The 25,792-nt window shown below is 36.2% G+C and overlaps 1 protein-coding gene across 5 annotated transcripts in view; it reads right to left on the bottom strand.

The window, feature by feature from the left end:
* The window catches only part of CPEB2 (cytoplasmic polyadenylation element binding protein 2), a 54,237-nt gene that overhangs the window by 3,096 nt on the left and 25,349 nt on the right, over window positions 1–25,792 (bottom strand). For 2 of the 5 annotated variants that reach the window (XM_062636398.1, XM_062636400.1), the window contains 6 exons: window positions 16,199–16,369; window positions 14,524–14,613; window positions 7,915–8,033; window positions 7,507–7,621; window positions 5,481–5,662; window positions 1–883 (listed from right to left, as the gene is read on the bottom strand). The exon at window positions 1–883 is cut by the window's left edge and continues 3,096 nt beyond it. In XM_062636398.1, coding sequence (XP_062492382.1) covers window positions 656–883; window positions 5,481–5,662; window positions 7,507–7,621; window positions 7,915–8,033; window positions 14,524–14,613; window positions 16,199–16,369 — 905 coding nt within the window. In that variant the 3' untranslated portion in view covers window positions 1–655. Of the gene's footprint in view, window positions 884–5,480; window positions 5,663–7,506; window positions 7,622–7,914; window positions 8,034–14,523; window positions 14,614–16,198; window positions 16,370–19,952; window positions 19,977–25,792 lie in introns of all 5 variants that reach the window. The other 3 variants (XM_062636399.1, XM_062636401.1, XM_062636397.1) reach the window with 2 other exon arrangements.

Here is a 25,792-nt window from a genome sequence, read left to right as displayed (position 1 = left end):
CAATCCCGTATTAATAGGTGGCATTACACATAACACCTATATAGCAGCAAAGCTAATACAGCTTGTGATTAAAAATGTTTAAAAATAGCTAATAAATCAGATTATCTTGAGGTATTATTTCTTGCAAGTCAAAATGGAGAGCAAAAAATCAACCCTAATTTTTAGTTTATGTATACACTGAAAATAGCAACAACAATAAAAATAAGCTTTTTGTAGCAGACATATTCCATCTTCACTATTTTGCTACCTTTGGTAAATTACTGGGGCAGATCTTGAAGTTAAAAACCCATGTTTAGAAATAAGTGCACGCTTCACCCACTAAATATAGCAGCAGACTGTGTGCCCCTACGCAAAAACATTCTCATATCTAGTTTTAACTTTACATATAAAAATAACTTGGAGAAAATACAAAAAAACATTTTTTTTTCTTTTTTTTTTAACATGAAAATATCACAAAAATTAGTAAGCCTGAGATGTAGGGTTTTGGTGAAAAACAAGAGGCTTGTAGTGTTTTGGCTGCTGATAAAAGATGCATGTATTGATAGCTGGGGTGAAAAGCAGAAGAATGCACTTATTTCTTCTGCATGTCAGTATCTTCAAACACAGTAAGCCACATGCACCCTTCTTTCCTTATGGAGATGCTGGTTCACCATGTTTAATTCCAGCGGAAGTGGATCTGACGCGGGCGGTCAGCCCCCTCCTTTACCAATGGCTTATGGAATTCACGTCCTGCACGAGAGTGGATATTTGCCCAACAAAACTCACAGTAATACTGCAGGCAAGTGACATTGGCACAAAAGAAAGGAGCAAACTTCCCACCGCATCGTGCACCCTGGCATTCGTCACACATCTGGTCATCCAACACATATGGCTTTACCTCCACCTGTTGGAGTAAACCAGAAACAGTTCTAGTTAATGCCTATTCCTACTTAAAAGTTATATGAGGGCATTTGAGTTTTTTCTGGTTAAAAAACCCCAACCAACCAGAAGTCTAAAATCGGACATATTAGTGCCTTTATCTAATTAACCAGCTATTACTCTTTACCAGATACAGATCTATCCATTTAGTAAAAGCAGAACATTTGAAGGCAGATCTTTAGAAGTACATTATATATGTAATAAATAGCTACATGAGAACCCCTCCTTACTCTGGAAGGATGTTCTTGGCAAATGATGATATTGAAGTATGTGTAGAAAACAAGAAACAAGCCAAAAGGTCTCTCAATTCATCTCATCAGCTCCCAAATGTACCCCAACATGGTATCCAATTTCATACTGTTTAGCAAAAAATAACTGAACATACAAGAATGCAACCATTTATACATTAACCTTTTTTAAATATTAAGTGTAAGTCTCTGCACGCACTATTTCTTTGTGCAAATTAAAAGTACTTTCTGCAGGCTGGAATACAGACCTTTAAGCACTCCTGTTTCCTGCAAATTCACTCCCTGCTTCCAAAATACAGTCAAATTTGGAGCTACAGATGCTTGTCATTTATTACTTTCCCTTTCTGTGGCTTTAGAAATTTGTATTCAATGTATTTCCAAAAATATTTTGCAAATCGGCTTTTTAAAATCTACAGCCTGCTAGAAACACCTGTCTTACACAGCGTCTTTCTCCCAAACTCATCTGACTGCCTGAGTGGAAAAGTGGCAGAAATCCAGTGGTAAATTTGCATTATGTCTTTGTGTAACTGAACTCTTACAGACTGCGATGAGACAGGAAGAACAGCTTCATAATAAAACACAAAATGAGTTCACTCCATCATTAAGGAATGTGCTGTTGTCTTCCATATTTTCCTCACTTTTAAAGATGGTATTTTCTGCCTTTTGTTGGCAAAAAGAGTTATTTCAATTCATACTAAAACTCACTGATGTAAGAGATATTTTTCCGAGATACTATCTCCTGAGAAGATTGCTACATAAAGACATTGACTTTACATACAATTCACTCAAAGTATGCTTGAAATAATATGAAGTTTAAAATGCTGTTTTCTTCCATTCTGTCTCCAGAGGAAAAAAATCTACACTTACAGCTACCCACTCAGAAGTTTTACAGCATTATAATCTTCATGTTCTCAGCTTCAGAAGTAGAGGTCATATTAGACATGTCAAATGCATCTGTGTTTGAAATAGAGTATGCTTCTTCCAGTAATCTATATTCAGTACAAGCCCCACTACTTATTCACTACAACAACCTACCTTATCACAAATTACAGTCAAACTTTCCAATAAACAGGTACCTTACGCAGTGACTGTGTCCATGGTTCAGAATTACTGAAAGCATGAAGCAGCATATATTTCAAGCTCCAGTGCTTTAGTGCACCAAGATTGGTATGAAGATGATTTCAAAGTTATCAGAGAAGCAGTTTGGGGAATGGAAGTATTACATGAAGCGGATGCAGACTGCTGGCACATGAAAGTTAACATTTTAAGGAATTGTTTGGAGCTGAAAATTCCAAATGAGTTTCAAGGAAATGTTTGGAGCTGAACTTTCATACATGATAAAACAGGATAAGGAGCACTTTACTGAAGAAAAACATCTGTTAGAGAAACTAAACATATCTGCACATCAAAAGAACTGGAGAAACTGCAGAGTACTTAGGTAAGGAAGAAGTTAAGATCACAGACAATGTTTGCTAAGCAACTGTGACACTAAGATTTCCAATTAAGGCAGGAAAAGGTATGTGCAAAAAAAAAAGCTATAAATACTTTTAAACTGAAATTCAGAAGAATAAACAGGTGAACTGCAAAATTCAGCAATGTATAAAAATTTTTACACAGACAGAACTGGTTATGAAAAGAATGTGACAGGACAGCAGGCCTGCAGAAACTGGATGTAACTGGTAGAGAAAGGCTACTGCTAAGGTAAGGGGTAGGGAAACAGCCTGCCTTCAAGAGTCACTGAAATATATAATATATGGATTTATTGTCAGGCATAGAGACACATCTCAGATGAAGGCAGTAGCCAAGCAGGACTATCTTACTCATTTACAAAAACAATGGTTAACAGATTTACACAAACTGCTCACTCATCTATAAATCAGCAGTAGTACTGATATGAGAGTATTTTCAGAGCCTGAAACGGCATTAGTATATGAACTCTATGGAGGAAGAAACTTTTCTGAAAATAGCTTTTTCATACTTTCAGAAACAGCTAAGAGTTAAAGTGTTCCCTAAAAAGACTGTCCTCTATTACTCGTCAGTAATGCAAAAAAAATGGGTTATATAAATACAGCTATATAATTATATAAATAATAAGGACTAACCATATGATTTGAGAAGATGATTCAAAAAATAAAGATTAAACCCCCTCTGAAATAAACGAAGATTTCATAAGCCCTCCCCATCAAGAGGTTTACAAAATTATTAAAATACTTAGATTTGGCACTGCTGTATTTTGCAAGTGGAACACTTCAGCAGTAGCACTGTCATAAAAATAAGAAAAATCAATGATGATAATGAAAATGCCCAAATTCCACATTTAAGAGAAAACTTGAGTAAAAAATAATAAATTTCAAGTATTCGAAAAGCAATACTAAAGAAACAACACAAATTCTAACAATCAAAAAAAGAAACTGAAATTTAGATGATTAAAGACAAAGCCTAGATCTTGTTTTTTCCTCTTTTAATAGTCATTGAAGAAATCATGACTACTGTTTTGACAAATTAATTCTCATGGACATAACTCAAATATCGTGCTTCTGAAATCTAGTATCTGAGGTATATTTTGTGGGGTTTTTTTCTTGTCTAAGCTCCCAGAGGCCTGCTGCTCATGCCTGCTGTTTTATACTGGAGACTTAACTGCCCACTGTACTTGAAGTACTTTAGTGTTATCAGCAAGTTACATCCCTTCAGTGCAAACAGCAACCGGTCATTTCAGATGGCTGCTCAGAATCCAAAGAGCCTTTACAATCTCTCATAACCTATAATAAAAATCCCAACAAGACAACACACAAGCATACTTGGAAGTGCAGCCTTCAAAGGTAGGTTCACACATCTTTTCTTCTCACGAGATAGTACTGCAAATCTATCATATACTCCTTTACTGCAAAGGACACTCCCATGCAAAGATGAAGACCAAGACAGAACTCCCCTACTTTACAGGGTTAAAGTCCACATCTCCCACCTCTGAGGGAGAACTAATCTGGATGGGACCTACCTGTGCACCTCCAACTTGAAAGACAGGCCACTTCACAGCCAAATGCGCTGCAGATGATTCATGAAACAGACTAAGCTATACCCATTTAGCATCTCTTTGGGAGTTCTGAATTTTGGTCGCTACTTCCATTTTGTCCAAATACTCAAATGCAAGATGATTAATAGTTTCATTTTCCCTCACACAGTTTCAGTGTGAGGGCTGTTTTTGTGGTTACACAATTAGCCAAAAGGTAGAGCTATCAGTAAAAGTCAACTGCAAGTCACAAGGACAGAAATCCCACCAACAACATGCAGCCCTCACATCTGAACTTGAAGCCTGGTCCACTACCCACATTCAGACTCACTCATCCTCTGGAAAGGGCCATGTTTGGGGATTTCAGCTCACCAGGCATCTGAGAGACAGATGTAAAGCTCTATTACTTTGTCTGTCTGAAAGGAGAGAAGCACACATAACCTCCCTACAAGCAGACTTTTGTTAACTGTACTACTTTCTTTTTCCTGTGTCTTTGATCTGTAGAGGAGACCGGACCTTGAACTACTTTACTTACCCAACCCTTCTTCCTCTAAGACTTTTTCTCTTAAAAAAAAAAAAAAAAAGAAAAAAAAAGAAAAGAAAACATCTATTAATACCAGGGTCTATCTCTGTAGCGCTTGACATCAAAACCAGGGACACTTAAAACTGGCATAATTTCAATGCCAGTTTTCTTTCCTACTCTTATACTTCTAATTAGGAGTAATGAAGTTCACTAGATTCTTACTAAAAGTTAGTTTTGCTTTAGCTACCAATAAGCATCTGTAGTAGCCAGAAATGTGCACTGGTAAATACTAAGAAGATGCTCTCAAACAGAAATGATGGGACTTTTGTACTTTAGGTTTTGAACTCGATTGACTTTCTGAAGTGCTGAGCACTGACAATTATGGCTGAAATTAAAGGCAGCTGCAAATATAAAGCTAATCTGAAGCAAATGAATACTAGAGCTTCCTATGAATGAGGAATTATCACAGTATTTGGTTTCATTAGAACAAGGAAGAGATGAAGATTTGGAAGCCCTTTGCTCATACACAACAAAACCAGGAACTCCAGAACTGAAAGAACATATGGTCTAACATATGTCCAAGGAACAAACTGATGCTCTGGGGAATGCAATTTGCTCGTTTGGGGGCATTCATGGTTTAGCTCTTGGAACTAGTAGTGTTACAGAAATACTAAAAGAAACATGGAAGCTGGCATAAGAGCCAATCATATGCAATGTTACTACACCAAGAAGTTCCCTTATAAATAATCATTCTGACATTGATTTATATGTCTGTGTGACTTACTCGTTTATCAATATCGCCATGCTGAAGTTGAACAAACCGAGCACTGATGGCAGCAATGTAACTCTGCTGATTGGAAAAAGCAACACGTCCAGCACCTTTTGGGTATTTCAGCTCAGGGTCAGTATCAATTCCTGCGTAACAAACTCCACCATAGAGACGGTCCATGATCATAGCCAGTTCCACTATTAAGAAACAAAATAATGTTCATTTAAAATGTTCTTACTGCACAAATTTAGTAGAACGCTTGTATTTAAAAACACTAGAAAAGTTAATTTTAATAACTAATTTTGGAAAAGCTGAGGTAACAGGAATAACAAGAAATATAAAAGCATGTTAAGCTATGAAATACTCAGCAGACAGATCCGTCCTACAGTGGATACATACATCCAAGGAACAAGGGAATTGCAAGTCCTTGCAGTCCTTGATAACCTGGAATTGAAATTCCAGGGCAGTTTTCTTCAGGGGATTACAGCAAAAGATCTTTGGGCAGGCATGGAATGCAAGCTGTATAAAATAGATCCACACACCACAAATGCCTTGGTACATGTTCTCTGGTTGTCTTAATGCTCTATGTCCTACTTGAATTTAAAGATGCAGTTAGCATCTTTTCATCAGCTATACAGAGCTTGATTGTCTTTACAGTGCTACACTTAACCATACGTACAGAAGTTCATAGAAACAAAAATCTCCCATTTTATAGATCAAGTATTTTAGTAATCTATAATAATTTTATACTGAATTCAGTTTTGCAATTCATTTAGGTGGAAAATACTTTTCCAGGATTAGTATCCTCTACACTAAGGTATAAAGGTGTCAGCAGTCATTGATGTTCAAGAGTTATTTGAAAAGTCTCCTCTCGTTTTACTGCTTTTATGAAGCCATGATTCTTATTTCACAATGCCATGAAAGTTTCGTTTTCACATACACATGGCACATGAAAGCTAAGCATAAGAATATATCCATTAAAGTTTATCAGAGACATTCGGCATAGTAATCTGAAATATTTGGACTGAATTTAAAGAAAAATTAAATTGAGTTGGAAATTGAGCATGCTGTGTTTATACTCATTTACTGAATTTGTACTACAGTCAAAAGTATACTTTTAGAAGCAAAATAACAGAAAAGCTTTAGCATTGCAGGTCCAAGACAGAAAAAAATTAAGATCTTTGTACCCCAAATCTGCACTATTACTTCTTGGTTCTCCTACATCTTCCATCTGAAAGCTCATCTTTCTGCAAGAATAAAATTAATTACAAACTAATGAAGTCCAGGAGTCATTCTAATAGGAAACAGGATTTGTGTGTTCTGCTTCTGCTCCCAAGATTCACTTCAACCTGTTCACTAGAAGGCCACCATACAATACTGTAAAAGGCTACTGTAGTCAATCTCACAAAGCAGACTGTCCAGGTTGTAGACCAAACATTCCTCAGCTACAGAAACATTTAATTTTATCTTCATGCACTCCAACAAGAGTCTTGAAAGAGTCCTGCAAGCTCATATAGTGTTGTGCCATACAAACTGTGCTAGCTCTCTGAATTTCTTCCTTTTTTCTCTAATCCTACTCTTTCATCACCTGTTTTTTTGCCTTGTCCATATTAACAACCTGATGGCAGTAGAAAAGTAGCTAATGCACAATGATAAGCAAGTACAAATAGAGCTCCACATTCTCATAGAGTGTGGCAGAGACGTTCTCATAGTGCTATTGTAAAAACTCTTCTGTGACACAGGTTACACTACAGTTTTGCTAATATGACCAAAATCTTTTCTACAGCTTTAGACATGTAACAGTTTCCAGTAAATCTTAATGATGAACAGTGATTTTTGGCAAAAGCCAGATGAAAACAGTTACTAGGGAAATGTAATACAACAAGTATTGTACTGTGCTTACTGTAACTATCACAACAATCTTCTATTTTTTTTATGAATATATCTATAGCTATCCATATGTAACAGTACAAAAGTATGCATAATTCCAATTATTTCCAATAATCTCCAACTTGTAAAACCAGCCACAGATTACACTCACCAGCTCTTAATGGTCTAGGGACTCCTCCAACAAAAATTGTTTTTCGAGGATCAAGTGGCTGGGAACCATCCATCACAAAGTCACTATCACTTAGATTCCAGGGACGGATCTGAACCTATTAAATTGGGAAAGAAAATGATATGCTACTTTAAGTTTCACTACATCATGGATACATGTTCATCAGCCTATATAAACTGTCAAACATTCATAACCCCATTAGCTTAGCATGTCTAGGTGCTCTGTTTTAATCCTACTAATTCAAAACACTACAATTTTAAAATCATCCAACTGTTCCAGATGTTGAGCTCTGCCAGCGGTAGTTTGCTTTTGATTATATTCGTCATCATTTTAAATGCAGCTTTGGACAGATGGCAGCTACAGCCTGCAGGCCATATACTGTTTACTTACTGGTTTGTCCTTGATAGTAGGACTGGAAACGCATAGATAGAGCTTTCCATCTTCTTCAATGCAGGCGTCAATCAGGGCCTGAACAGAACTCTCTTCTTGGAACAGGAGGAATGCATAACCTGGAAAGAAAGCCAAACCAACTGCTATTTTTTTCCTCTTATCTTTATTTTTCTTAGTCATCTTTGCCAGTGACTTCTCCGTACAAACGTGTTTACTCCAAAAGTAAGTCAAACCGATTCTTTGTTATTAGTCAACTTTTTTAGCTATGTACTACCTTGCCATGATCAACAGACCTTCTATCCTTAAAACAATTGTCAAAAGAGACTAATAACAAATAAAAGCAAACATGTCTGCCCTATCGTGTACTGGAAGTCCAGGCTGAACATAATTCATTGGCAGCAAGGGACATTATACAATGAAAATCCGACTTGGCACAAAGGACTTATGTCTATTCTAGAGATTAGATCAAAGTACTTTGTTACGTAAGTGACCCAGCAAACCTCCCAAACGCTACAAAAATAAGAATTAAAATGCTTATTTAATACTACAGTCTAAGCAAAGCCAGACAAGCAAAGAACTTCACACGTTAGACTACTTTACAGTTACAGCGTTATGATATATGCAGAATTTTTACTTTACGGGTGCCCAAGTGTGCAATTAGGGTTGTACTCAAAAATACCCCAAACACTTTAAAAGGACCATAATATATTGAGAAGAATGTAACATTACAGACACAAATGCATAACTGATTTCAGATATATCAGAACAAAGTAGGATTTAAAGAAAAAGCTGCTAGGCCTATACTGCTCTTTCAAATAACTTGTACCTCATCTCTCACCCCTCATACCATGGTCATATCACAGCTTCCTACAAGGTATACATAACAGGGTTTTAGCTATTTTGTGTTTTTACATAAATCTTTCTTACTTTCCTAACAAATATGCCATAGGGAATCTTTGGCCTTGGACCGAAACATTTCCTTGTGAAGTCCATTTTTTATTGCTGAGCAATAGTTTTAGTGACAACCTGTTTAACTCAAGCTTAGTTAGTGATTATTTCAATTCAAAATACATTTTAAATGGGGATATCTTTCAGTATTTATTTCAGAATTTAAAATCCACATGTTACTCATGCAAAACCCAATCACTGAATGAGGGCATGTGCAGACTGGTGCAGTGGGACCAGACCCATGCAACTGTCATTACTTGTGTGAAACCAGGCACATACATTCCTATTCACATTGAGAATTCAGTACAAGAATTACAGGAGTGCAGAACTTGATTAATCAAAGGGAGTGCTAAATGCACATGATACTGACTAAGGGATCAAGCATACAAAGTAAAACTCAGAGCCAGAAGTAAAATATTTTGACAGATGCTGATTTTCCATCAGTTCTCATCCTAAAGCAAATCAAGAGTACTGCCATAGAGATCCTGATATGTAAAGCTGGTCAGTGTCTTCAAATGATCCTGTATGTCTGCAGCTATTAATGTGCTTAATCTGACACCTTGTAAAAAGATAGAAAATTCAAATATAAGAACTTGCTGAAGGAACAATTAGGATTACTATATCCTACCACACCTGAAATAAAAGGAAAGCGATTATCAAAACTGTACATTAATATTGCTTTCCCAACATTATCTGCAAAACATATACTCATGCCTGGCTTCATCTCACTTGATTTTAAGCATAAGACAGGCTTGTGTCCGAGTTTAGCTGCAGACAGAGAGAAAGACAGGGTATAGCCTGCACTATCAAATTGGTCTGCCTGTAATTTAGCTGCAAAGCTCTAGTACTTCAATGATTTACAGTGCATTTTATTTTGCTCCTTAAATCTAGCCTAGAGGAAAATAACCAGTTCTTTCAGTGAAGAAAACTGGCTAGAAAAGATAAGTTGCTCAGGTCCCGCATATTATTGCTATGCACACGAGACAGCCAATCCCTTCCAAAGAAGGCTAGACTTGCACAGTCTGTATACAAACCACTCTCCATCACTTGCCCTTGACGAGGCCATTTCCTGCACAGATCTATCTAATTATACATTAGCCACAGACTTTGCCAAAGAACACCAGTTACACAGGCAACAAGTCTATATTCATTAGCTGGAAAGTGCTTGTAACAGTAAATTGCACTCATATCTTTGGCATTTCATTTATACATCATAAATTATGGCTCTTCTTGTTACTACAGCTACCACATGCCAAAAACTGTATGGCAGAAACTTCATTCTTAGCCCTGTCTGCTTTTTCAGTATATGATTTTATTGGGTTATTTTTCACCTCAACATCCGTAACTCATGAACTATCACGGATGTGTAATGTCTGCAAAGCTAGTATAGTGGTGGTAAGTCACATATGCAGGCATGATGAAGATCAAGTGCTTAACTAGTCCTTTTTTGAAGTAGTACAATTATGCATGACAGAAAGTACATCATATTGAAAGATGGAGAGAAGGTAAGGTGAAAAGTAGGTGTTTTATTGTACTAGAAAATAGCTTAATTCCCTAGTTTCTTGGGTACCACATCAGTCATTTAACAGCTTCACACCCAACAGCAATACAAGTCTGTTTACAACGGAAAAGCAAAGCTACTGTAATAGTTTTCTTTGAAGGAAGCTGCTTCATACCTTTGGGTCATATGTACACCAACAGTAGCAGGTCATGATCAGATATTACATGCCAAGAGACAAAGCTTATATGTTTTGTATGTATCTCACAAGGTGAGAAGTACCAGATGAAACAGAGTCTTCTAAAAATTTCTGGTTCCTGTGCACTTCTATCAGAATTTATGCCTCCTGTGGGAGACAAAGTTTAGGTAACCCCTGTTAGTGCTTATCACTTGACTAAATTCCTCTGCCTAACACTGGAACTATTACTAATACTCCTATTTTCAAAGGCAATCACTGTGGGTGACTTGGATAATACTTATCCTCAGGAAACTACCCCAGATGACAAACAAATCTTTCTGGAGATGATGATTTGCTTTAGAACTGCATTCCCTGACACCTAAAGATACTGTACTGGTTATAGTCATCTGTATTGTGAGCTGACACCTCTCAATGAATCAAGACCAAGATTTTTTTTTTAGTTTTTATTTTTAATGTATTGGCTCAGCACTGGAAACAGAAAGCCCACCAGGTAAGTCTGAAGAGCCTTAGCTGTATTACCAAGCTAAATCTTTTCATTTTTTGTATTTATTACATAAGGAACAAACCGACACAAAAGTATTCTAGACCAGATTCACACTGGTAGCTAACATGATTTTTCTGAGCAAGGTATAATTTCTTTATTTCGTAATAATATTGAAGTTCACCAGAAGGAGAAAGAACACTGCTTCTGCTATGCATATTCTGTGTAGAAATAAGAGAGCAGCTTTAAGTTCTATCAAACCCCAGTTAACTCCAATCACTAGTGGCTTAGAGGAGACAAGAAAATCAGCGCAAGCCAGTATGGCACTGTCCATGCCAGTCAGTGAAGCTATTTTGTTTTGGGGGTCACTCCTCTGCTGTTCTGATAGATTCTCCCGAGAGGAGACTAAAGGCCCCCAGTGCAGTGCATTTCTTGCCCACACAATGCCACATCTTAGCTTAAATCAGAAAGAAGCAGTGTAAACTGCAGGTTAATAAAGACATTGGATCTACAGTTGATGGGAATAATTTGTATTTGGGAAATTCACAGAGCATTTCATCCATTCCTCTTTAAAGATATGCCATCACCATATTAAATTTTGTAAATATAAATTTTTCACTTGTTCACTTTGATGGAGAATTAACTCCAAAATACACTTGAAGTGAAAAAATGCAGGCTGACACAATTGTAGGTATCAGCTGAGGCACTTTTGAGTAGGGGGGGAAGCAGGATTCACTTCAAGATGCAACCACCTTTTTCCATATTCCTGTAGTTACTGTGTTTAGGCTCGCAGTGTTGTACAGAGAGCCAGTTAATGTAGTCAGTGGTGACCAAGTGGGACATGGAGGTGTCTAGGACCATTTATCCTCTACAGGACTTTTCCTGTCAGCTGGTGCTCCAGAACAGTGTGGGGCTTCAATAGGTGCCATGCTACACCTGTGAGACCTATATAAATCTTTAGGTATCCTTGGTTTTGATAAATTAATCAGGCTTAATGTGCTTATGTTACAGTGACCTGAATAGCCCTTTATACTCCACTGACTGTACTGGCCAGAGTCCCGTTGACTGAAGGATGCTTAGACACTAATTCACAGATGAAGACACCTCCAGTTACTTGCCTGAATCCAGAGTTCAATCCTACCCAGTGTGATCAAATAAGATGGTAAGAATTTAAACAGAACTGTTATTGCTTCTTAAACTAGAAATAGAATATTTTCAACATATTTTTTTCATCAGTTCTAAATTAGCAGTTAAGAATCTTGAATAGATGAAGCTACTCCACAATTGCTGTGATAGATGGCAACAGAAACACCCAATTAGAAAAGGTTGGGGATACTGTCCTGTCTAAAGCAGATTATCCTCTGTTTGATATAGACTATAAATAGTACAGAGCACACAAACAACTGGGCACATTTTTAAAGGCCTTCTTTGGATTTGCATATCCTCACGGCTCCATTTCTTTGAGAGCTTCATTATTATAAGAAGGAGCCCTCACCTCAGCAAGTTGCTTTGGACATGTGTATTGTTTCATAAATAAGTATGTTTGCCAACTACGTAATAGCAAGAATTCTGATAAACAGTGGCAAGTCGGAAAGGAAGGAATTCTCCATTACAGTTGGCAGATCACTTACAGACTTTGTACTTGATCTCAACAGAATAATTTTTCTGCTTCAGAACAGAGTTTCCTTGTGAGATTAGTGTCAAGTTTTTTAAATCCCTGTTTTCTTTAGGCCTAATTTTGTGGTGAACCAACACAAAAATGTAATTAGTTAAGAACAAGCAGTTGGTTTTTCTCAGGAGGCAACCAGCCTTGATGCATCAGGATGCGTTTTGCACTTCTTAAAGCAAGGAAATATTTATTTTGAACTTGGCCTTCCCTCAGGACTTTCTGTAAGCAGGGAGCCTGGAAGAAACCACAGCCTGGAAAACTGAGCAGGCTGTATCTCTTCACCCACAGAAGACCATTATGTAAGTCAGTCCAGAACTGGATAGTATTACTTTCCAAAGACGCAATTATGTCAAATGTCTAATGATACTGAACAAAAATACATACACTGAATTGACTCTATGCAGAGGAACAAATTAGAAACTGGAGATTAAAACTAGGAAAAAAAATCCTCAAAATCCTCCTCGGGCTAATATAGTATAAATTTATAAATTGCTAATTACTGATCAATCTCAAAACTTTCTATTTAGCTCATCTTTAGCAGTTTCCAACATCTTATTAAATATATGTATGATGGTTCTTGCCTGTACATGCAAGTAATACTCAAGAAAGACAAATTTAAGAAATTCTTCTACAACATAATCATGGGCTGTATCTGAAAAAAAAACAGCTACAAACACAATTAACATTCAGCAGTTAACAGTAAGCTATGTTTCCAGAAGATCTACAAAGAGAAACCTACACTGTAGTTTAAATGTGCCAGGCTACACTACAAGACAATAATGAATAATGTAGTAAACTGAAAATTAGAATAAAGTTTTAAGATTGAAGAACAGTAAGTGCTATTAAATTTCAAATAAGGATCAGTTAGTCATGGGAGATCAACTTAACACCTAATTCACAAGTGTTTCCTGAATTAGATCAACAGATGAAGTTTTTCTATCTGTGTTCTCTGCTTTAAGAAGCTCTGCTTACAATGCAGATTTTGTTTTGCTTTGTTTTTTTTTACTTTGGTAATGATAACTATTCCAACTAGATCAAAAAGCTTTATTAAATGAGGAAGCCTTGAAAATATATCCTTAAGATGTTCAGATGCTGAGACAACTATCTCCTTGTAAATGAATGCCAGAATCCATTACTTTAACAATATATTACATCTTCCCTCTTCCATATATTCATCACAACCTCTGCGAGATGCATCTTCCTCAAAAAATTCCGCAAGACTTTCGCTCAGTAATTAGAGATGCACACCTTAGCATAATGAAGTTTATCTTTACAGTGCTTTGTGTATTTAAAAATCTAACTGCAACACTAGAAATGGTTCAAATATCAGTATTTAACCATTTATCAAAAAATGGTTAGTGTTTCAAATGAAGTTCCTATCCTAAAACTGAAATAAACATAACACTAATTATCTTGATGAGACCCCCAAATGCATCTCTCTAAATGCTGCTTATAACTTCCTATGAAAATTTTTATCCAAGATTTGGTCTTAAAATTCTGACCAAATGTCAGTTTTGGAAACTGCATGGAAATTAAAATACAGAATTTAGGATTAATGACACATGTAACTATATAATGCTGATTTAAGGAAAATCAGAATTCATTAGTCCAGTGCTAAAACAGGCAAAATGCTAGAACAACAAATCTCAGGTTCTAAACCTGGTATGTAGAGGAACCATATCTGAACCTGCACTGAAACCGCAGAATTAACTATTTGCAGGGACTGTAAATTATACCCTTCGGAAAAAGATGAGGCAGTTTCTCAGAGTAAGATTTGCACTCAGTGACAGGTCAAAACATTCCAGCTCTCTTACCTTTTGGTGGGAAATAGGATTTGCTTTCTGCTTTGTGAGGCCAGTCTACTACCAAAGGCCCAAATCGTCTGAAGCTAGCAGTGATTTCATCTAAAAACAGATATAAAAGTTGCAATTAAATGTGAAAAGGTACTATCAGGCAAAGATTAACATTTCATGGAAAAAAGGAACAAAATTTCCAACTTAAATGAACAAAACAAACTACAAGACATACTGCATAAATATTAATGCTTTGGAAGTTATTTCTGCTGATTTTAAGCTTATGTTTATTTCTTATTGCTTATTAACAGGAGTATTTCAGAAACATATGGAAAACTAAAGGCTGTGGTGAAAACTGATGTGGTGGCACTTTAAATTCAGAATCTGGTTTGAATGCAATCGAAACAACTTACTGTTTAATGATGTACAGTGTAGGTGGGTACTCGTATAGTAAGTACCTTCACAATTAGCATGCTAGCAGTTTTTGTCAGATACCATGCACAGATCAAGCACAGAAACTTAAAAATGCCTATTTAGAGGTTCTTCTAGATAACCATTAATCCTTCTGTTGCAAGACCTACTATGCCCCCCTGCATAACTTTGTGAGGTCCTTCTATCCCAGCCTCTTCTTCCTGCCATTGACTGTAAGAACCTTGGCCATGAGGAAAAGCATTAAACCACCCTAAACTCTACAAAAGCAGTAACTCATCAGACACAGATACGCTCCATTTCAGTCCCATCTTGCCATCAGCACATAAACAGAAAGGACAGAAACAAAATATATTTCCATGTGTCTTCGTTTAGCACGTGTGTTAAAGGGAACAGTGTATATTTGAATTAGAAGCTAAAATGCATCAAAAAAAGCTGAAGTATATTAAAATAAAATCCCTCAGTACATTGCAGTGGAGCATCACAATGAAGATGGTCTTTTCCAATGTAACTGATTCTACGAAACCAAAAATATAGTCTTTCCATGTCTGAAAGTTAATTAACCACAGTCACCTTATTTGGCTTGCAAGGTACTCTAGGATTACAGTGTAAAGGGACTTCTGCTTACATTACAAAGCTAGCATGTAACTTTTATTTATCTGCACAGGAGAAACCTAATATTAAATGGCGCGATTACTTCAAATCGGCACTATTGTACAAAGCAAGTCCTACTGCATCACGTAACAACATGCTTCTGTAGTACATTCTGTGTTCAATGCATCACAGTGCTCTGCCACTTGACCTTCCTCTGCCTTAGTTTCTCTATTTATGAACAGGAATAATATTACCTTTTCTAAACCACTCGTGAGATCCTCAGGTAATAGTAAAACAGAATCTGAAATTCAACTAAGAACAGAAGTTTTCTATGAATCAAGCAGGCACAGACAGAGGAAACTATGAAGGGCAAAGATGTATTTGGAAAGGAATATGCAAGGTAAGCAGGAGCACAAATTCCAGACACCACATGCAACTGCAGTCTGCAAGTGCAGAACCAGGGACAACTGAGTCATCTCAAAACCAGAACAGATGGATGACATAAAATGATATTAGCTCAACAGATCTATCGACTCTCAAAAATGTATATATAGTTGTAGCCTATTGCACCACGTTATTTTGTTTGGTGGGTTGTTTCTACATCATTTATGTTTTTCAACATCTCTCTCCCTGACCTTCCAAACTTAGTTTGCTTAGTTTTCAGGCAGCTCACCTTCATCAATGTCTGGTGGAAGACCTCCAACAAACACCTTCCGAGAAAAACGCTCAATTCGTTCTCCATTCTGATGGGCTGAATAGCAGGTGGGTGAATTCAACACTCCAACTTGGTCACTGTGGCCATCATCCAGCAAGCCATCATCTATTGGGAAGAGGGAAGAACGGCCTTAAAAAGAAAAGATAATAATAGACATTAACATAGTTTGTGGCAGTACATGGTTATGCAATTTTACAGAACTGGGGAGTAGCAGTCTGGAAAGTAAAAACGCAAACACCAAGATGTTAGAAAAGTACACATTAGTTTAAAGGAAAATTAATAAAATCAAAAATGTATTAAACTTAAAAAAGGAAATTCATGATTCCAAGCTGACATCTCTGGAAGCATAATACTTCATGCTACATTATACTGTAGCTATTCTGCTGCACCCAGTAGGAAAGTAGTAGGTTTTTTTAAAATAAAGGGTCTTATTTAGGAAGAGATCATATTAAGGGTCGCTTAAGTGAGTTTCATTAGCCTGCCACTGATTTAGCTTCAAGATGAACTGATAACTTCCATCACCTAAAAGACTACTTCATGCCTAAAAATCTGACATTTTTATTGAATAGAGGGAAGCAGGAATAACAGGTACAGAGTAAGTAGTTTCAAACAGGCATGTTTTCTCTTTTAAAAGGTATTTGACACTGGTAATGTATGAACAGAATTAATTTCTAAGAAAGCAGAAAAATTTAATAAAGGTGCAAAATGCAACACTCGAAAAATAAGTCACAATGCCAGTTTATCCTTCTCATTCTTGAATTTACCAGAGTTTTGGAGGGAAGTCTTATAGTGGTCCCTAACGTGTAATAAACTGCATTAAGAGTACAGCTACCCTTAAAAGTTCACAGCATAGCTCTGCAAATGCAAACTGATCAAAATAGATGTATAGGTGGCAGGGGGGAGTGAAAACATGACATTTCCTCCCTATTTAACATTTACAGATTTTAGAGAATGCCAAAATGAAACTACTTGGAAGGCCATGATGTCCATCTTAGCTTATTCAGTCTTTCACTACTTTAGATTAGCAACATAAAGATTAATGAGAATTTTAAATTCATAAGTCAGTCTTTGAACTGCAAAAAGCCCCCAAAACACACTTCAGTGAAGCAAAATAAATACCCCACATTACCACTGTTTCTAAAGAGCCATAGTTCCTGTTTCTCACTCGATTTTGAAAGTAAATATTAATTCAATTGCTTTCCTAAAAACAATCAAATAAAACCAAAAAACAACCTAGCACACTTCTGGGAAGCAAGTTCATTTTCCATCTCAAATAGCCAACTTCTTCCAGATTCACCCACTGCAAATCTATAAGCAGGAGCAATAGGTTCCAGACACATGCATAAAGAATAATGATGCCTAATGAAGTCCAGTAACACTGGAGCCATCTGACATTAAGAGTGCCGCAGTACTTTATCTGTGAGCCATACTGCAGATCCCGTTTCAGGGGAATACTACCAGGAAAGCCCCATAGAAACACCTGCATACATTATGCTGATCAGCTAGGGTGAGAGCAGTATAAAACCCATTCACTTCCAGAAGACCACCTGAGAACTGAGTGTTTAAAGACAAGGCTAGAGAACAGACAGCAAACATCATGACCAATGACCTATGTTGTGGTGATGCCTAATGACCATGATTTGATATCTAAATCCATTAAAAAAATAAATACCATATCAAAAATACCAAATGAAAATGCAAGATGATAGAGAACAACCAAACACATTAAGCTGTAGTGAGAATCACAAAATAAAAGCAGAACTACAGGACTATAACGAAGACTATAATTAGTGCATCTTTATGGTGGCATTTCACATTTATGTCTCAAGTAGGCATCGATGGAGAGGAGTACAGCAAATGCAGAAAGCTGTAGCAGGCTCCTCCTTTCCATTAAGAATGATGACAGACCATGTCATATTTAGACATACAAGAAGCAAAATCATGCTATGAAGACTGAGGCAGCTGAGTAATGTGTACATGAGTTTCAGTTACGAAGACTAGCAAGAATGATCAGATCTTAAAGATGCATATGAAGAAGTGGTAAGATTTTGTTACACAATCATGAAAGGGGGATATAATAATGAATTTCTGAATTGCTGATGTGAATGATGGAAAAGATGGAGCTGTTATTACAGTGACAGTGAAAGAAAAATGTGGCTAAAGGAAGAAATAAAACTCAAATTGGGGTAACTCACAGGAAAATGCACAAGTGTAACGTTTAAGAATTTTCACTAAGATTTGAGTTATTCTTAACACCTTAAAACTAAACCAACTGTAATTTAGCTGGGTTATCTTTATAAAAAGCATAGATCTGCTCTTTACAAGTCTCTACACTGCAGGAAAAAAGAAGCTTTGGTGACTTAAAACCATGCCAATTTTAATAAACTTGTTGGCATCAGAATATTGCCACAAAAGCACTGAAGTGTGGTTTGGTTTTTCTTTTTTCCCCCTCTTAGTTTTTGTTCTGTGTGGTTAAGAATGCAATTTATACTTAAGGAAGGTATCTCTCTGGACCATGAAAATTAAGTTTTTCTGTTTCTCTAAAAGTACTGCTTAGGACAATTCAAATTTAAAATATGCAGAAGTATATAGGTGGGAAAGAGAAAAGAGTAATCGCTCAGAATAATTCATTTTTTACCCCTCAGACCAATGTTAAAATCGAAGAACAATGAGAGTCTAAGGTTGTCTTTTCAGTACAAATTAAATGATCAGAACATGTTCTGAAGTGATACCAGAAAGATCAATCTTACTTTAATGTGGGTAACAGTTTGCCAAAAGCACTGTAGCTCCTCAGAGAGCTAAGATGACATAAAGGACAATGGATTAACACATTTAGAGTAACATGCTCCATATGACTCCTTAATACTCTCTTCTCCCTCCTCTTTACTTTTAAATGTCTCTTAGATGAAGAGAGCAAAAAGGTTATTTGCTAGGGTTTCACATTTTCCCAGTGACTGTGAATTAAAAAGATAAGACTTTTAAACACCTGCTCCTTTTTGTTTTATGACAGTGAAAAGAAATAAGCAGAATCTGCCAGGAATCATCAAAACACTGCTACATACATTGACCATGATCTAGATAAACATTCCTCTCTATTTAGGGCTACCAAGCAATCAGTTACAAACCAATGCAGAGATCAAGAAAGACAAAGTTATCTGTATTTTGTGCATGAACTGGAAGCTGTTAAAGATCTTGAAGGGTTTTGCTTCACATTTTTACGTCTTTGTAACAACCACAGGTCACATTCTCATACAATTACATCAGCATGGTCAGTGAGCATATAATGGCTAATAATATGAAAATCTGTTTACTGTTTCTAAGGGCTGTCTACTAGATTTCTTGCTTAGTTTATAAAAGGCTTAAAAGTTTTTACTCTGTACACTGTAACTGCAACAGAAGCAAAAGAAAATTAGAACAACTAGCAAACTGTATACTTTTAAAGGGGGCAATGGCTGCAAGCAAGTAGCCATTAGCATGAACTATGATTAGAGCTACAGTGTTTTAACCAATTAAAGGATTTGTAATTCAAGCTCTAAAGAGAGATCAATGATCATAGCAGCCCAGACTGCACCCCTCCTTCCCTCACACCCTCCACCTTCCCCAAACTAAGACAACATGCAGATAAGCGCTTATAATCAATCTGGATTAATCGTAATAATCAGTAACAGCTCAATCAGAATTAATTGTACTGTAACAAGCAGAAGTGAATTACCTCGTCTTCGCCCATAACTCCTCGCTGCATGCAAACAAAGGACAAATCGTAAAATGTCAAATAACTGTATCATGCCCACATATTAAAATACAAAGAACTATGTGGGTAAGTGTTAAAAATCTGCATTGGTACTTGCTACTGATAACTGTAGATGAGAATACATCGAACTAAAGTCTCACTTAAATACCATACTGTTTCACTACTACACTGATGTTAATACCAGCTGGAAGGAATATACTTTAAAATATTCCAATGTGTCATTATACTTGGGATCTTAACTTCACGTTAACTATGGATCCGCAAGTTATAACTTTGTAATTCATCCTCACAAATACTATTTATATCTTACACAAGTGTGTAAATGACACACAGGGCAATGAAATTGTAAAAAGGAAAATATTACTTTAAAAAGCATGTAGCAAGCATTAAATTAATAATCACAGAAACATCCTGGTTCATGGAACAGTTTGTACAGTCCTTTACAGTGACAATACAAATGCTATAAGCCATGACCTTCCTTTTTCATGAAAAGACCTAGGAGAAAATTAACCGCAAGGTTTTGTTTGAAACAAAGGACTCCTTGTGGTAGCAAACAAAATCAGGGCACAAGTCACAAGAAATACCACTGTATCAAAAACACTGCACAAAGGCAAAGCAACCATTTCTGACAGACTGCAAGTAAATCCAAGATTTTCCTAACTTTTGAGTTTTGCAAGATTCTTAAAGAGATCATGCTTATAGCTACAGTTCAGAAGACCATACTGATTGCTTCTCTGACTGAAGGCTAGGAAACTATAAATAGGCAGATTACTAATACAAAAACTATTAAACTGTGTGTAATTTCTTATTACATTTCCACAAAGTATTTTCTATTCCTGTTTCACAGACTTTGTATACAAGAAACATTACTTAAAACTTTACAGCTCTGTGGTTAACTATCAAAATAGAAAATATTACTATAAACCATAAAGTTACAGCAACATTTATGAACAAAGATTGCTGTGTCTTGGCATTATTGTTCTGATTTTACTAGGACTCCATACATAAATCCCTTCCAAAAACCAGCTGTGGTTCTGGGACATGGAAATACACACAGCCTCATATATTCAGTGATTCCTAAGTGTCACCCACAGCTCTGTTCTCATATTTTAGAAGTTTTCAGTAAGTACACTGTTTTTTTGTTATCTTGATCCTTTCCTACTAGTAATTCAGTGAATTGCCTACAGAGTACTGAAAATCTAATTTTTTCCTCCCTTAAAACTTTTATTTACACAAGTCATCATATCCCTATACAACTTGCACTGAATTCACTTGCAGATTTGTCTTGTTTCATTTGTAAGAATTACTATTGATGAGAACAGTCTTTTGCTTTTTTTCAGATCCTTCAAATTTCTGCTAGCAAGGCAAATCAGAAAAGCCCACTTTCTGAAAGAGGCCTGGGTATCTAACCAAGTGGAAACATGTACATTCAAATTTCCCACATCAAAACACAACCCACAGAACATAGCGTGCTCTTCTGTGTGATTCCTTCTCACATTAGCTGTACAGAAAGACTAATGCTGTGCTTCAGGCTTTTTTTCCTCTGAAGTCAGGCACTCACAAGACGTGCAGTTCCAGGTCAGTGTTGCAGCACGTACGAATCTTTTCCATCTCTTGGCTAAAGTGACTCCTACATAGCATCACTAAGCCCTTACCTAACCCCCATATGCTTTTTATCCTTCCACAAATAAATCTAGAGTAACCAGGGAAAATTCAAGTGCATCACATCCATAGCAATGACTGCAATGCCATGTTCTTTCAAAGAGTAATACAAAAATACATCTTCTGGCACAAGCCATTTTCCTTCTGCCTACAAAACCAGCTCACCTATTTTCTTACATTTTCATAGTTAAGACAAGCTGATATGCATAAAAATATTTTGTTACAGAACACCTGTTTTTCTTTGTGCATTTAAAAATAAACTATGGTATTTTTAAGAAGAAACACAAAAGGGTTATTAAAATCCTAACCCTCCCCCCAATGCAATTCATCCTAATAGTGTAGCTGCTGTAGTATTTTATACATATAGGAATTCTAGCAATGTACGAAAGTTATCTGTGTATTCTTTGCTTCAGCAAAACGAAGGAATTGGAGAAAACAGGAAAATATCTGCACTTGATGTCACGTTGTTTACTCTACTTGTATGGCTAACCCCCTTCCCCGATATTTGTCTATCTTGTCCAATTAGACTGCAAATTAGCTTAGGCATTTTCTGCCATTTAGTGTCCAGAAAAATGAGAATGAATAATGCCATTCTTTGACAATCTGTACGCACTGCTGCAATAAACATGATCATTAACATCAAAATGAATGGTTTTGCAAAACTCATTATGTCTTCCTATTTATATCCAGACTTTAAGACCACAGTGGTTATATTATAGGTAAGTTGTTTTAACAACAGTAAGTATAAAGTCTTACTGTTACTAAAAATATGAAGTTAAAGCAAACATATCCCATCTTCATAGAATTTAAGTATTTTAATCTCTCCACATTACATGTATATAAACTTCCTTTCACAGGCCAGATACTACTTGTGGAAACAGTTTCACTGAATGAAAATGAACTGTAAGAAATGAGATAACTATTTCTGAAGATATTAATACAGAAATATTTCTCACTGAATCTGAAGTCATGTGCACGTTTTACACCTTTCAGAGTACATATGCCTACAGAGCATATGTTCTGTATAAATATACATGTTCTATACAATTATAGGTTTAGCTATACATGTACTATATATATAAAATATACACATCTCATAATTAGGGCATTTTTCTATGAATAATTGCAGGTGATATAGCCCTTTGGGGAGGGCCAAACACTGCAGACAAATAATTCATTCACAACATCAAATAAAGGAGAGACAAAACTTCTTCCTTCCTGAACGTGTTTAAAAAATAAGTCATACAGTAATACTTTTTGTATCTTAGTCTGTAAAGCTGGACATCTTAATTAGCCCCAAACTCTAAAAGTTTTCAAATGAGTGAGGAAGTACAAGAAATATACTTTTATTCTAGAAAATATAAATTAAGCAACACACAAAACGTATAATGATGCCCAATAAAAATGAAGTCAAGTAACACTGGAACCATCCTACGTTGACATTCCCTTACAGTTAAGGCCTTCTGTTTCTATTAGTATGGAACCCCGAAGGCTTAAACTCGTCAAAAAAAAAAAAAAAATCAATACCCCCCCTTTCTGCAATTTAAATCTGCTCAGAGATAGAAGTGAGACAGAATACACTTTTTGTGTATGTTTAACATCAATCCAATATAACTTTGTACATTATGTGAGCAATGTTGTCACACAGATAGTAGATATATAATTTCTATTTTATTCAGACATGTGTTTTAAACATGTACATATTTAAATAACTAAACTGAATTGACTCAGCTAAATTAAAAATAGAATATTTCGTAACAGGCAGAACTGCTAGGCAAGCTTCTTGAACGTAGAGTGAACTATGAATTTTATGATAGAAAGTTAGATAAAATACTATTTGTCACCAACATTCCAGATTTAATAATCAAATGGTGACAGTGAAGTAATGAAGCCTTTTTCATTAATACTTATTTGTCGTTTCAAGAAATCCATAAACAATTATGGAAATAATTTCCCAAGAGTATAGACTAAAGGAGGTAGGTACCAAACTCCCATTTATCCTATTGCATTTTGGTGCCTAAATTCTATTAAGATTTCTTTACAAATCACATCGTTATAGATTTCAAGGCTGAAAGAGATTGTTACCACCTTTCAAGTTTGGCATGCCTAGCAGACCACAGAAATTCATTTAGCAATTCCAGTATAAGAAGTTTAGTAACTTCTGTTTGAAATAAACCACTTTATTTTTCAAAGCACAGCCAGCTATAGCATCTTTGAGATAGAAAGTCTAACACTCCCTTGCTAAACTAATCGAATGGTGAATTATGATTTCAATAACCATTAAAAAAATTCAATGCATTAATACTATAAAAGGAGAGGAACCCTATAATGGAGAAAAAGCAGTCTACACCCTAACAAATTGGACTCTTGCATTATTACTTCCTACAGAAAGGTTATCTCTAGGTCAACAAAGGTACTCAGGTAAACCCATTCTTAAGTATCTTCTTTGACTTTTGAGAGATAAGAGTCATTAAAAATGTATTGCTTTTCTTTCACATTTTGAGCTGAAACAGATGTATAATTACCATATATATAATTTATTAAAACACATAAATCAGCTTTTTTTGTCCATTTTATTAATTTAAATAATGAAAACTGTAAATACTAGTATTAGGTACAGTTCAGTAAGTACACTTTAAATGAGCTGGAAAAAAACCTGTCATTTAAGAAGAGGAAAAACTAGCTAAAAATAATTTTTAGCTAGAAGTGTTTAGTCTTAAAAGAGTTGAGGAATTCCAGCACGGCTCATACCAAAACCTTACTGGGATCCAGAGACACCAGTTCACTAAAATTAAGCAAACTAAAATGCAGTGAGGGTCATGATTTAGTGTTAGCTATTACTGCACACAAAGATGGGCCCAGGATCATTAAAATCATTGGTGCTTTTCTTTTGTGAAGGTCTGGTGTTCCTGCTCCTCCTCGTAGCGACTATAACACTTAACTGAGAAACCAAGGGACAAATGTGAGCCTCTGGATTACCAACTCTCCCCTTCCCTGCTCCTCCCTCCAAGGCACCAATTACACCAATACCAGGAAATGTTAGTTTGAATGCACTTAAGCAGAGAAGGAAACAACTTCAGCAACAAGTGTTCAATTTTCATTACTGTAATTCTCATTACTGCACATTTGGAGGAAGCCCCTCAGTTCTTGCTAAGAAAGGGAGGTCGTGCTGAGCCTGAGCAGCTGGAGCTTCCACAAGCTGTTCCCAGTGCTCCTGTTCTTGAGCTGTAGGGAGCTGCAGTTCAGATGCTCCAGCTTGAGATAGCTCTGAACAGCGTATGAGATTGGACTGGACTGCACTGATGGGTGTATCAGCTCTCCAGGTATATGGTAGAGAATGTAGGTGTCTAAACCGAGGCTCTGAATCAAACTATATGGGGCACACCTCGAAATTAGGTGCTGCAGCACCTGTTTCAGACACTGAAATTGTTATTTTTATATCACCTACTGAAGGATGGAAATAATACTGTAGCTTTTAAAAGGACAGCAGTAACATTGTGTTAACTTCCAAACTACAATAGAACCCCCATCAACAATAATAACAAGATATTCTGCACTGCATGTACTAGCTCTGTAGTAAGGTTTTCAGGATAGACCGGTGCCACCGAGATACATCTTTCCCTATGTCTGTGATAATAACAAACCCCTGTTCTTCTACCTATTCCAATAGAGTAGCAATGCTTCCTACATGCTCTTTTAACACATAAATATATAAAAAGAAAAGCTCACCATTTTAGGTATTAAATGAATTAAAATTATGAATTTCATGCACTAGAATATTTCAGATGCCTGTAAGATTGTTTAACTTCCGTTACCTTCCCAACTAACACTTTATTATAAATTGGCAGATAACAACAATTGCACGTATACCACCTGAGGAAAACAGCTTGCAGAACAGGTCTTGCAGTTAAATACAGAAAGTTAAAAGTTGTGAAAATCAAGCATGTTTATATTCAATGTACAGGAATGAGGATTACAGCCTGCATGGGCTAAACGCTCATTTTAGTTCAATAGTTAAGTAGCAAGTTTCAAATTTCAAGATACACCATTATCTTAAAGAACTATTCAATACTAAAGGACCCAATTCTTGAAATGCCTGTTGTGCAGTATTTTCCATTACTGGGTTTAAAGTTAAACCT

This window comes from Pezoporus occidentalis, unplaced genomic scaffold (genome assembly GCF_034315485.1).
Source record: "Pezoporus occidentalis ecotype Australia unplaced genomic scaffold, CSIRO_AGI_Poc_V1 ctg48, whole genome shotgun sequence".
Lineage (NCBI taxonomy): Eukaryota > Metazoa > Chordata > Aves > Psittaciformes > Psittacidae > Pezoporus > Pezoporus occidentalis.
This window is presented reverse-complemented; position numbering and strand designations above follow the sequence as displayed.